Genomic DNA, 14,755 nt, shown 5'->3' on the forward strand with positions numbered 1-14,755 from the left:
ATAAATTAAATTCAATTTATTTGTCAGACTGTCTTCTTTTTTAAGTTGTGTTTATTGTTTATTAGCTTTCGCCCGCGGTATTATCCGCGTGTGAGGCGAGGTCTTAAATCATTACTATTATTAATCATGGCATGTGTGTTAGATCAAGGTTAAGCTATCTCTATTCCAAATTTCATTCAAATCCGTTCAGTAGTTTTTTTCGATAATGAGAAACAAATATTCATTTCTCCTCCTTTCGCGTTTATATTATTAGGATAGGATTGTGTGTTGCTATTATTTACTATCCATCTTGTGCTAAAAGTAAAGTTAATTAGTAGTTAAGTAAAATATCTTGATAATAACCTGCTTGCTAAGATTCCGAGATTTTCGGATCTAGTCTGTAGAGCGGATTTGGGGCGGACAGTTCGTTTGAGTTGATACTAATTATATATGTATTTGTTTATGTCTCATTTTATAAAAATACCATGACTTAAAACCCGTGCGAGTCGGGACGGGTCGCTAGTTATTGAAGTACATATAATATTTATACCTAAACGCACTAAACAATACCATAATATATAATATATTATACGAAATTAAAAGGTATTTATTATATATAAATTGTTTCCTTATATTAAAATTATTTCATATAATATCTATCAAATAAATATTTAAACTTAAAAGGTTTTGCAGACATCGGTAGTATGTTACACCTGGAGTACCATACTTGGTCTTTTAAGGGGATTAGTCAAACCAACGATCAAAACATTTTTTTATGTTGTAGTTATATATTTTTTCATGTTGCTGAGTTTGGATTTGAAAGATGTGTCAGCTAGTTCCAGGTTCAGTGTTAATACCATATATATAGCGTTAATACCAATGCCAATGGTAATATGATAGATAGATGTATCCTGTAATATTATATTTTTATTAACGCCTGAACAGCCATGGCCCTCTTTTGCATTTACTATTATTCGTGTTATTTATTTACAACAATTTTTTTTAATTCATCAATCATCACATCATATTTTCGTCTAATATTTTGTCAGTGAATTTTGTACTAAATGTACTAATGTATTTTGTACTAATGTAAAAAATCAATGAACTAAATTTATGTAATATATTATTAATTTTGTAAAATGTACTTTTCTAAAATTTATAATATTTTATATAAGTACAATAAAAAAGTATAACATTCATTACAGTACAATAAAAAATCTTTTATATTATAGACTTTAAATATGTACGTTCACATCAATAATAATTAATCATAAATATATAAATATAATAAATTCTTAACATATATCTAAGAGTATGAAGTGCTATTAATAAATAATATGTTTTCCATGCGTGATATTTCCTGTCAGAACCGTGTGCATAAGGTGTTTACGGCTGGACGGTCGCATGTTAAGCATGATAATACGTGCGTAGGAAAGCAGTTTTTCTCTCCCCTTACATGAGTTGCTTATTGATCAGTCACGATACTATCTACAATAGGTACAGTATTTCTTGTACTTTTCTTATAAATATAGGAAATACTTCATTAGTTGTGATGCTTTAAATTATATTAATTTCAATTTTAAGTTTAAGTCAACAAAAAAACATTTTGTTAAATCATATTAAGAATTTGTTAACTAGAATGTTAATGTCAATTTTCAGTTTTACATATATTTTATATATTTAGATACTTGAATCCTAATTTAAAAAAAATACTAATTCATTAATATTTAAGAAGAAATATCTTATTAAATTATTTGTGTATTGTTATCTTTATTATAATGTATTTGCTTTTTTGATGAGTCCATAAAATATGTTTCGACATGTTTTAGCGCCTTAGGTAAATAAAAATACAAGATAGCTTATTATATTTTTATTTTTGGTACTAGCATTGAAAATTGGATAAAACTGAAATATTCCTAGTGTAGGCTTAGAACAACTATTCCATACAGTAACAGTGCATAGTGAGATGATAGAGTTTGTGGTTAGTCATATAAAAATATAAAATCGAGGCTAAATAATATAATTTAATTGTTTTACCAGTACCGTATTATCGAAGAAGACAACAAAATAATACGTTAGCGAAATAATTTAAGTTGTAGGATGAACAAAGCAATCTACCTAATGGAACTTGCTAGTACAACAATTATTTACAATTAAATTAGCGATATCGTCGAAATATATTTTTAAGAAAACCATCATCATTATTTCAATTTAACATAGTAGTCTAACAATATACAACCTTCTCTCTACGGGCTTCCAATAACAACGAACTAATGCGATCTTATCTAAACAATCCCAGTCTTATGCGAAACCTTGTGCAACTCCAATTAATACATTAAGGCCCTTCGTTATAGTCTTTCTTCAAACACTCAAGCGTGGTGATATCATAATAGAATGACGACGTATGTTATATTTTGATATTCTGCACCTGCGGTCGGTCGTCATCGTCACTGTGCTCTTCTTGCAATAGTAAGCTGTCAGGTGGTCCGCGCGAGGGCGCGCGTGCACTACCGCTACGTCGTGATCCACCACGTGAAAACATCCTAGACAATTGCGCGAATTTCTTGCGTGACGCTAAAACATATGTAGTAAATACTTTATGATATTAATAAAATCATGCTTAGTAAAATCGGTTCATTAAGTTGTAAGAAGTCTGTCTATTTCACCTAAATCCTTAAAATATAGATTTGATAGATCTATTTATTCTGAAACAACCAAATTATAGATCAACCCATAATCGATTTTATATTATTTATTACTAGCTGTCTGTCCCGACTATTAAGGGCTTAATCCTGTGCTATTTTTTTTAATAAATATTAAAGATATAAACATTCGATTACCAATCTATTCGGCCCGGTACAGTGCTAAGGGCTGAGGCATCGTACAACAGGCCCTGCGATTTTTCAAATTATTTTCTTATATGTATGTACGTGAAACGTTTAAAATTAATGTGTTTTTTTATTTTGATAAGGATATAACTTTGTGATTTTTGATTTATGTTAAAGTGAACTACAGTTGTCATTTGTTTATTTGTTACCTGTATGTTATTTATAAAAGATTGCATATTGCTATCGCCATTCTTTCTTTTCGTTTTTTTTCTAACATATTAAATCCTATTGTTTCATTATTCCTGATATGTACAATGTATTGTTTATCCCATGAGGTAAAATAAATAAATTAGACAACTACTTAAAATTATATATCATCTCAACCTGAATCTAACTGGATTTGATTTTAAGATAATATAGATTTATTTACAAAGGAGCTTTGCTAAAATTGTATGAAAAACATGGACGAATAGGTACGGTTAACGGATTGTGTCATACTATTATAAATATTAAAATTTAGTGTTAAAAAAAAAACTTACATTTTCCCATATTTTTTAGTCTTTCTTTAAATGCCGCTTCGTCATCGTGACATTTAGTTTTATTTCCTTGCTCGCTGTCCAACGCCGCAATAAATTCTTGATTCCAACGCAATTCAGCCATAAACTCTTCATTTTGCAAAAATGTTGCGATGCGATCGTCATCCATGTCTAAACTAAGGTCAATTCTAGCGTCAGTTGTAGGTGGAATACGAAGAAACATGGGAGGCAAAGGGCCAAGCATTCGAGGAATCCATTTTCTTTTCACAGAGAGTGGAATAGTTTCGCTATCAACGTTTCTGTAAGTGAAATTATGTTTTATTCTAAGGAAGCACTAAAATTATTTATTATATAAATTAACTCTGTATAAACGTTTTATAACAAATGATAAAAAAAATCGATAGAGCTTCTCTAATATAACAATTGTACCTACTCCATCGATAGGTTTAGTTGTACGTAGTTGTAGCGTTTTTTATTTGTTTTACCATAAAATAGTTAACAAAGCTTAAGTCATTGTAATAGTACCATCCAATGATGAATAAATATTTCTCAATCAAGTAGCCGTGAAGGCTCAGTGTATACGAGACGAGTATCTTAACCGATGATTCCCAGTTCAAACCGGGCAAGTTCCACTGAATTTTCATTTGCTTATTTGGTTTATAATCCATCTCGCACCTGCATGTGGCAAATGAAAATCTGTCACGTTTACCCACTAACCCACATTGGAGCAGCATGGCGGAGTAAGTTCCAAACATTCTTCTCTAAAAAAGGAGATGAGGCCTTAGCACAGCAGTGGGACATTTGTAGATTGTTACTTTATTTACTTTTCTTAATAAAGACGTGAATTAATTTACCTACTTATTTTTATAAATCTTAAAATGTTTTTTTTTTTTTTTATATTATAGGTTGGCGGACGTGCATATGGGCCACCTGATGGTAAGTGGTCACCAACGCCCATAGACATTAGCATTGTAAGAAATATTAACTATGTTGGGAAGATGTTATGTCCCTTGTGTCTGTAATTACACTGGCTCACTCACCCTTCAAACCGGAACACAACAATAACAAGTACTGCTGTTTTGCGGTAGAATATCTGATGAGTGGGTGGTACCTACCAAGACGGGCTTGCACAAAGCCTTACCACCAGTACTATGTATCATCGCTTTGATAGTTGATTTAATTTACTATTTAATTATACTAAATAATTAATTGTTGATACTTTGAATTTTGTACTAGTTTTTAAGTTTTTAAATTATTATATTAAGGCTAAAAAGCAAAACGACCACCTAGTAGTAACTGGTTACCAATGTCCAGACACTGACATAACAAAAACTTTAAATTACTTCTTTCAGCGTCAATGCGCAGACACACAGGATGTAAAGATGTTATGCCTTTGTGCTTATAATGACTGCCTGACACACCCTTAAACGCGGAACACAGCGATATAAAGTATTACTATTTAGCGATAGAATAACTGGTAAGTTCAAGACAAGAGCGTGCAGAAAGCCTTGCTGCCGGAGAACTGCAACTTTATTGAATAAACCAATAACATTGGAATGGTTTTCCACAATGCAAAACGTTATTTATTAGACAACAACCCAGATCACCCGCGTTACAGACTGAATGATTATTATTTATTAGAAACAAACAATACACAAACCGTTTGAAATATATGCATGGTTATTAATCCTTAACTTTTTTATATCAATATTTGGGTTGGGACGATTGTTGTAAAAATATGATTAATATGTTTACAAAGAGTCATATTTAAAATATTGTTATCATTTGCTAATAATGCTGTTTAACTTCTTCAAACTCAAGGTGTAAATTAAGATTCGCTGAGAGGCTATTGATGAGGTTATGTTTCATATATTTTTTTATATATGACTATTATGTTGGACCACACGTCCGCACCTATTTAATGAAATATGAAAAGGCCGATGTCGGGCCTAATTATTACAACTAAAGCGTATTTCTAAAAATATTTAGATAAATATGCAAGCTTCCAAAGAGCAGCTATATATTTATAATGGTCTCCTTTATCTGAATTAAACAAAAAGTATTAAAAAAGGATAGGTACTTATAAACTGTATCCGTAAAAATATTTTTTATGCTGTTCTGAAGTCAATCTAATCATTTTAATGATTTTAAATTCCGGAAACATGTAGGTACACATCGTTTATTTAACAATACCAATACAGTACGTTATTATTTAAGGTTGCTTAGATATGCTTACTAAATTATAAAAATAGTCCATTATTATGGACTTTAGTATTCTAAAGAGCTGATAATAACAAGAATAATAGTTATAATGTTAATGATTAGCATCTTACTGTTATTTGACCTTTCTAATGTGATATATTTCAAATCTATTATAATATGCTAACAAGATGTTACTCGGTAGAAGCGCAAATATGCTATCTGGTGGTAAATGGTCAATATTTTCTTGGTGCGTGTATGAAATTATACCTATTACCTCTTGGTGTTAAACACAAAACATTTCTGTTTGGCCATAGAGGTATCATTGAATTAGGCATCATGGGTAATAACCATACACAATTATATATTTATTTAAAAGTGTAAATTTTATTTAAGTTGGAATTACTCACTTTAAAAGAAAATTATATTTCATAGAAAACACTGCATCAATAAATAAAAAATTCAAGTTCCTAATTCAACGTCAGCTCAAATCTTGTTAGCACGTGTTCTTTGTACGATATGTAATTAAATCATAAACTTACACAAGTGCCGTAGTGTCATTGTCCTCACCATTTTCTACTCCACGAGATATCCTTTTTATTAAATCTTTGCGTCTTGATGGAGAACTACTTTCAACTCTCTCCATTTCCAAACGAAGTCTTTCGTTTTGATTGTCCGTACTCATTGCTAAAAGCTGGTCAATGGTAGCATCCACCGCTCCCTGGTTAGCTCGAAGTACTGCCTCAATAACATCGTCATCCATATCAGGAAACATAGTTTTAAAATCAGTCATTGCCTGTGTGAACTCGAGCTGCATAGTGGACGCCATGGTGTCGGCACCCGCGGCTCGTGATCCACGAGAGACGTCACGAACGTACGCCTTTAGCCGGCACCTCAGCTGTTTTGTGACGTATGACTACCGCAGTATCGGAGAGCACCAGTGCCGTGCAGGCATCAGCCATCCTCGCGGCGCAATGGACACCGCAGCGATTTCGTCCTCGCACTGCTAGTTTGCGATTTACAACCACTATCCAATATTGCTGCGCCCTACACGGAGCGATACCATGATGTGCAGTTTTCACTTTCTGCGTTTCAGGTGCGCATTGCGCTTGCGTGAGTGCAGAAAACCGCGGGGAGGTGAAGTCGTCGATATAAATAGAGAACGCGTGATACAGCGACGGCGCGCAATGCTAGTCCCTCATCCGCCAGCCGCGCATGCCCGATGCATTGTTTGTAAATTGCGTTCATCACTTTGACCTTTCAATGTGGCAAGACATTGATAAATACTACGAAACTGCGTCGGAACGTCGAAAACCCTAACATACACTATGAATAGCTTACTAGTTACTCTACGTGCTTTCAAATCTGTATTCGTTTATTTAGCGTAAACAGCTAACTCTAGGAAGGCTAACTTATGGTGCATATATATACTTTATAAAAGGCTATTATTAATTTTACTTAATTCTTCCAATTAAAAATAGTTGAAGTAATATTGATTACATTTTTACTTGTGATGAAATTATGAGTGTAGTTCGGTTAGTACCGAGTGCTATGATTTATTTCCTGACTGCCAAAAGTCGCGTTGGCCGAAAATTAATAAAATTGTCTTGCGCATTTGATATTTTAAATTATCTCTTAAAGTATGCAACCCAAAACGTACTGGAAAAACTAATTTTATCTGAATGAAATTTCCTTGATGATAAAGCAATTTCTTTCTAAATAGATTCACGTGTTGTATATAAAAAAAAAAACCATCTAATAGAAATATCACTCAATAGATTACAACACGGCCGCGGTTCCATACCTACGTCGTATTATCTCTTTAACCATTGGTCCATATTATGCAGATATGCAGTAAAAGGAAAAAGTCTTTTGTTTTAAACACTTGTGATGATAACTTTTCTTATTTTGATAAGATTTCATAATTTTGGATAATATATGATCAATAAACATGACCAATAAAAATGACTATATAAATTTAAATTATTTTTTTACTCAAAAAACTACTTTTTGTGACTTCAATATAAAACGTAGTCACATGCTGTCGCTGACTTTTTTGTAGGCATTATCAAGTTCTATAACTTTTCTACAGAACTCAATCATATATCTCTCATCGTTAAGGCAGCGTTCGTAAGAAACGTTTTCATTCGACCGTTTGTTCTCCGACTTACGTTGCAAATCTGACTACCACGAAGAAGTCTTTTCATTTATCGGATATTATATAGTCTATGACACTCACAAATAATGTGGCTTTATACCGGTAAAAGAATTTTTAAAATCGGTTCAGTAGATCCAGAGATTACCCCCTACAACCTCACAAACTTTACCTCTTTATAATATTAGTATAGATTGAATTTACGATCCCTGCCATGTAGTCTTTACCTACTATTAGCGATTGCCAGCCAAAGGACAAAATTCATAGGCTTTTCAAGGAACACACCCAGGCCCTTCTGGCACCTAATGAGATGTCACATTTCGAAATGTTACTATTGAGAATTAAAAATATTTTATCAAAATAATTTATATCGGTTGTACGACTTTTTAATTTCTTCGTGCGCGATGGAATTGATGTCACTGTTAGGCGGTGACATCGAGAGCCAGCATGCGTATACTTGTGAAGGAAGGGGGAAGCAGAAATTAGAGATAATAATTCCTCAGAGCTCTCGCTGTGATGCAGTCGATAGAAGATTATCAGATCCTATTTGGAAATGAGTTGTAACCTCCTATCGAGTTCAATAACAAGATCCTTTCGTCTCTCCTGAATTTCTTTTCGCCGGCTTCTGCGCGTCCGTGGTATCCCACACTGTACTATTATCTGCATTCTGCATAACAATGTATGTTCCCAAGAGAGAGCATATCATTGATATGCAAAAGAAAGATTGTGGGGGATAGCACAGATCCCTGGGGGACCCCAACATTCACTACATGGAATTGTGAATCGTGATTCATTACAAGGATTTTGAATTATATTATAAAAAGAAATTATAGAAAAAAAAAACAACAAAAAATGCAGTCTGTTTTATTTATTTCAGAATAAAATATATCGCACATTCGTCGCTAATTTAGTGCTTATTAATATTACGATTACACACCAACTTGTTTTGTTTTTCAACGTACTACCCTAACAACACGATTTTTAAAAAGTTTTATTTAAACATATATAAGATTTCGTAGCACAAAAATAACTTATAAAATGCTTACTGGCACACATGTAAACAGAATATAGATTTCTTCGTAAATAATTTCTTATATTCCATCATTGTTTAGCTAATTACCTACAATACATAAGTACGTTAGTCATCGAATGTTAATTTTAGATATTTTTTTACAAACCACGTAAATTTTGTACATGTAGGCCGTTTCGATTATATATACTAAAAATCAGGGAACATATCCCTGATCTTTAGTATGTCACTTTGTCGACTAATACGACGGCTCGTTTTTGAACGAATTCGATTGAAACTCCGCTCAACACAAAATTTTAATCCCATACAAATTCATACATATAATGTACGAGGTAACTACAGATTATAATAAGTTTTGCATAAAGTGCTATTTTTATGAAATGAGACTATTAACACCACCAGTTTTTAGGTTGTTTAATTTTGATTGTCTTAGCTCTTCAAATTTGGAATATTAAATATTTTTACAACGCTTTAAAAAAACAAAACATGAACTTTTGTTGTATAAATTAACACTAATATTAAAATAAATCTATATAAAATATCAAATAAAAATTCAATTTACTTTAAAAAAGTTTAACTTAAGCTGGACCGGACGGCACGTCAGATTCGCTAAAATTGACTTTAAGATGAAAACTTTTCTATATTTATTTTCCTTTATAAAATGTTATGCTTTTATTTTCGACAATATGATTTGAATTTTTTTTTTCTTTAGGTAAATTAATAAAATATTTTTTTATGTGGAATGTGGTTATTGATTTATTTATATTTATCAGTTTAATTGTAATAATCCGGAAGCATGAAAACAAATTCCAAAAAAAAAAAAACAAATGGCACTACTATAAAAGTTTTAGTTTAAAATAAGATAAGAAGTGTCATAATTTAAATTAAATATTTAATTATAAAATACTTTGCAAACGTGCGGAGAACTGTCATATGATCTTATTTCACTAGTATATGTCATATAGCAACATAGTATATACAATAGTTACGCGTTAGATTTCAAATGAAATGAAACTAGAATTATTCTCATTCAATTAAATGAAGACTTACAGCAAATTTTGAAATTGTAAAATTTGTATGATATATTGTGTAAAAAAAACCCAATGATATCTTAAAACATCTCTTTCGAACTCACTTCGAACTCAAGTTTATCTATTTTGAAAACATTAGATTTAACAAAAATTCTAAGTGCCCTATTTGTATAATAAAATTCTTATAAACTAATTCTCAAAGTCCAAATTATAATAATGAAAACTAATACAGAAAAATATTTCAACTGATTTGAAAGTGTCAAAATTCAATAATTCGTTAGTTATCAATAAATTGTAATATATTATCATGCTGTTGTCGTTTTGCATGTACTAGTAAGATAAGATTTTAGTGTTTCGACAGATATAAAAAACGTAAAATTTCAAAGCTTAATAAAGAGAAAAAAAATTACTATCTTGATACAATAAAGCCCTATGGAATTACTTAATATACTTAAATAAATGAAGAAATAATGAAATAAGAAAAAAAATTACAAATTAAGTTATTACTACACTATAAATGACATGATAAATAATTCATTCATATTAGTAACAAATGTGTGTAATTTCCACCCATACATATTTTTAGGCTGTCGCTCATTCACATTGAATATAATACTCTTAGAAGCCTATGAAAATGAAGGGTTTATTAATATATCATCGTGCAATTCGTAGTGTAGTTGCAGCTTAATCATCTACAGACAGAACATAGATTGAAGAAGGCAAAGAGATTCAGACACGTGCTTGTGTGCCTTGCTGGGGAAGCATCACCACGGTGTTAGTGGACAGAGGTTGATTCTGCTCTGTGGACGGGGGAGGCTGAAATACATAAAAAATAATATTTGTTATTGTTCTATGAGTTGATTACTAACTATTTTCTACAATATTAATTAATAAAATTCTGTTTGTATTTAATATCAATAATTTGGTAATTGTTTCATTTGTCAACATAATATTAAACAATGAACTTAGATAAGATTAATATGATAACGATTTGTGTCCATAGATTGTTCAAATCAGTCTTTTGAGAATTAAGTTTTAATATGAAGACATATAAGTATTTTTCAGAGGACAGTCTACAATACACGACATTCGTGTATCGTCGGGACTCACAGCAGCGACGGGGTCGGCCGCCGCCATGAGAGTGGCGGCGCGGTAGGAAGGCGGCGGGGTCTGCTTAACGGCCTCCTCGTAGTCGGGCAGCAGGCTGGAGTAAGCGGGTGCGGGCGGCGCGGCCGGCGCGCCCGGCGACAGTGCGCCCGAGCTCGAGATCACGAACGGCGTCAGGCTGTGCAGCGCGTGCGTGCGCATCGTCAGGTACTTGTAGCACCGCCACACCACGCTGATGCAATAGCCCTGTACCGGATGATATATTATGAACGTCGATTGTTAACAAAATAAGATGGGAAACCTTCAAGCTTTGTTACACATATTAGGAGTACCTTGAGTAACACGGCGAACAGGAAGGTGGCGAGCACGACGAGTGCGAGTGCCGGAGCGGGCAGCGACAGCAGCTGCTCGCGCCACGGCACGCGACGCGCCTCCGCCACCAGGCGGTGGATGGAGCGCAAGTAGCACAAGTAGCCGGTCGCGGTCAGGCTACCGGCGGGAGTAATTAATATGCTCTATTAATAATAATTTAAAATTCATTGATACAAAAGGGTTCAGTTATATAATTTATTATATTGCAATTATTCTCTTTAATGTTTCTTATTTTATTTTGTTATTTGATTATGGTAGGGTAATTATATTAATTTTAATGGTACTTATATATTTCATGAGGTATTTTAGTTAGTTTTTTAATTAAATTTTAACTATATGTACATGATTACAAAAAAAACGGCAGCACTAAATCAGAAGTATATATAACATAAACAAAATATATAAAACATCTTCAAGTAACTTACACTGTGATGGCAAAGTCAAATATTTGTAGGCAGAAGAATGGCAGCAGATGAGCAGGCTTGCCGCGTGAAGCTCCATATATCAGCATAAGTGTGATGGCCAGTGTACACACTGTAACCATCGCACCCACATCCACATCATCTACGCACAGTTTATGCAATGGATACAATTTTATTGGTCATTTTTAAAGTCTTTGTTAGCGATATACATATATAAGTGTAGTAAAATGTAATTGTAATTTTTCTTAGCAGAAAAGTGCTGGGCGACACTTAAGTCTGTCAAATTTATATTTTGAATTTCAATTGAATTTCAATAGCCAAATATCAATTGTATTGACAATTATAAAAAATATCTATAATACAATATTCAACTATACTCATTTGTTTAGCTTAGAATGTTTACTTACGATATATAAGACTGTGATCTCTTGGGTGTGGTCCATGTTGTGGGTAGGGGCTTGGGCGAGTCTCGATGTTAGACAGAGGAGTAGGCATAGCGGCCCCTATGTCGCTCCAGTCGGCAACCGGAGCTGTATCACGTTCCAACTCATCCAGTAGACTTGGGTCACGCACAATAGCTGCTACGAAACCTAGGGCTATCAGGTGTAGCAGCTATAACAATAGATAAAACCATCATGAAAACAACATTATTTACACATACAAAATTGATTTATTGAATGAGTCTGTATCAAATATTTTTCTTTACCAAATGCCATGTGCCGAGTAATATGGTTCCAGTGCGGACATGGAGACAAAAGCAGCAACGCCACTCCTTACTGCGTTCTGTTCCCAACTTGGGACGAAATCTTAACATTTTTCTAAAGGAAATAATAATAAAATGATTATTTTTTCTCCGTTCTTTAAGCTCTAAAAACTACAAAAACCTGTAAAATATACTCGTGTAACAATTGAAAGTATCTAATTTTGAAATGATTAGTTTATTTTATCAACTTTATTATTCTGAGTTAGCATTACTAATCAATCAGTGGTGTTTTCATTACCTATTTTATTTGGGTTGTACTTTAAAATGATTTGTGATAAGAGCTTATGAATCTATTTCAAATTTTATAATCAATTTCAAGAAATATTGTCAACTTGACTATACGACTTCAAAATATACTTTATTCAGGTAGGCATGTTTGCCTATCAAATCATCATATAAAATTAGCGAAAAATTGTCAAAATAATCAGTGCTTACTTTCTCTCATCCATCATATACATGTAATAATCATATACAATTAAATTTATATTATAACTTGCATGATGAACAAATACTAACTGGAAGATTTTTATATAATCACCTACAAAATAATATACCTTGTTTATTGTTTAAGGTTTTATGAAGTATTTCCGTAACAGCCTGTGAATGTCCCACTGCTGGGCTAAAGGCCTCCTCTCCTCTTTTTGAGGAGAAGGTTTGGAGCTTATTCCACCACGCTGCTCCAATGCGGGTTGGTAGAATTCACATGTGGCAGAACTTCAGTGAAATTAGACACATGCAGGTTTCCTCACGATGTTTTCCTTCACCGTAAAGCACGAGATGAATTATAATCACAAATTAAGCACATGAAAATTCAGTGGTGCTTGCCTGGGTTTGAACCCACGATCATCGGTTAAGATTCACGCGTTCTTACCACAGGGCCATCTCGGCTTGAAGTATTTAAATATAACAAATCATATTACACTAAACAAAATGTTAATTTAGGTTAATGGATAAAAAAGGGAAAATGAATTATAAGTTACGGTGCTACACTTTCAGTAAGATGTATAGTGGAGAAAGATATACAGTAGGTATAGCAAGTAAGACAACAAGGAAATTCAATATAACTAATTATAAAGCATGACTTTAAATAATTGACTTACTATACCAGTTGTTACAGATAATATTTTTTAGTATATTGTGAAAAAACTATTGTAAAATAATAAAAAATAAAAGTGTATGAATGTAATAAATTAATATACTGAGCCATTAATATTAAAACATAATATTAATTTTTTTATTACTATTTAAAAAAATGAATATTTAGGATTTTTTTTTTTTTTTTATAGAATAGGAAGGCGGACGAGCATATGGGCCACCTGATGGTAAGTGGTCACCAACGCTCTTAGACATTGGCATTGTAAGAAATGTCAACCATCGCTTACATATCCAATGCGCCACCAACCTTGGGAACTAAGATTTTATGTCCCTTGTGCCTGTAATTACACTGGCTCACTCACCCTTCAAACCGGAACACAACAATATCAAGTATTGCTGTTTTGCGGTAGAATATCTGATGAGTGGGTGGTACCTACCCAGACGAGCTTGCACAAAGCCCTACCACCAGTATATATTTCTTATACACATCAAATCTATAGACATAACAATATAAACACTTATCTTGTACCCAACTATCATTTCAATATTTAATAAAACTATACATCTATTTATACAAACACGCTAATCCCATCACTGCAGTAGTGATCATCATTACACTAACATTAAAATCACAAGGTTCTAAAATATCTTATACGTATAGTTATTTTAACGAATCACAGATTTCATTGCGCACATTAAAATATCAGCATTATATTGTTTATTAACACATCTTGAACTTATCCTATGAATAAGTCCATATTACACTATTCACTACAAAATAAATATTATTCTGCTTATCAAAATTATGTTAGTTACATGGCGTAATACTTTAAAATTAAGTATATATAATACGGAAATAAATAATATATATCTTAATGCGAATAACAATATAAATTACAATGATATCTTACCTTACTTTATGATTTAATCAGTTATAAGTTTAAAGCCAGACGAAAAATGAGAAATTTTCAGAAAATATTGTATTGTAACACTGATGACAGATTTTAAGTAAGTACAGTCTATCTTTATTAAATCAAGGACAACACGAATCAAAAAACGTACGACTATTAGCACAGATTATACATTTTTGTAATCGATATCTCGAATGAATATTTAATTATGTGTGTCAAAAGCAATTGATTAGAAAAAAAAAGTATTACAATATAATACATAATCAGACATTACAATATATTATATTATGTCATTTTTGTCGAAGCCTTCGAGCGATTCCCAAGGAA

At 32.4% G+C, this 14,755-nt stretch overlaps 2 protein-coding genes across 3 annotated transcripts; both read right to left on the reverse strand.

Annotated features, from left to right (window-relative positions):
- Positions 1-1,834: 1,834 nt before the first annotated feature.
- LOC126773572 (CUE domain-containing protein 1) lies at positions 1,835-6,691 on the reverse strand. Its single transcript, XM_050494533.1, has 3 exons — positions 6,085-6,691; positions 3,347-3,642; positions 1,835-2,553 (listed from the first exon to the last, which is right to left on the reverse strand). Exons 1-3 carry the CDS (start codon positions 6,369-6,371, stop codon positions 2,387-2,389), a joined length of 750 nt encoding a protein of 249 aa, XP_050350490.1. The 5' UTR covers positions 6,372-6,691; the 3' UTR covers positions 1,835-2,386.
- Positions 6,692-8,547: 1,856 nt separating this feature from the next.
- Positions 8,548-14,550, reverse strand: LOC126773569 (lysosomal-associated transmembrane protein 4A). 2 transcript variants are annotated; one of them, XM_050494529.1, is made up of 7 exons: positions 14,429-14,550; positions 12,366-12,477; positions 12,067-12,271; positions 11,663-11,771; positions 11,198-11,354; positions 10,869-11,111; positions 8,548-10,574 (listed from the first exon to the last, which is right to left on the reverse strand). In XM_050494529.1, the coding sequence occupies exons 2-7, from the start codon at positions 12,471-12,473 to the stop codon at positions 10,488-10,490; spliced, it is 909 nt and encodes a 302-aa protein (XP_050350486.1). In that variant the 5' UTR covers positions 12,474-12,477; positions 14,429-14,550; the 3' UTR covers positions 8,548-10,487. The 2 variants fall into 2 exon arrangements, with proteins under 2 accessions (XP_050350486.1, XP_050350485.1); XM_050494528.1 differs by having other exon boundaries at positions 11,663-11,801.
- Positions 14,551-14,755: the final 205 nt, after the last annotated feature.

Source organism: Nymphalis io, chromosome 15, assembly GCF_905147045.1.
Source record: "Nymphalis io chromosome 15, ilAglIoxx1.1, whole genome shotgun sequence".
Lineage (NCBI taxonomy): Eukaryota > Metazoa > Arthropoda > Insecta > Lepidoptera > Nymphalidae > Nymphalis > Nymphalis io.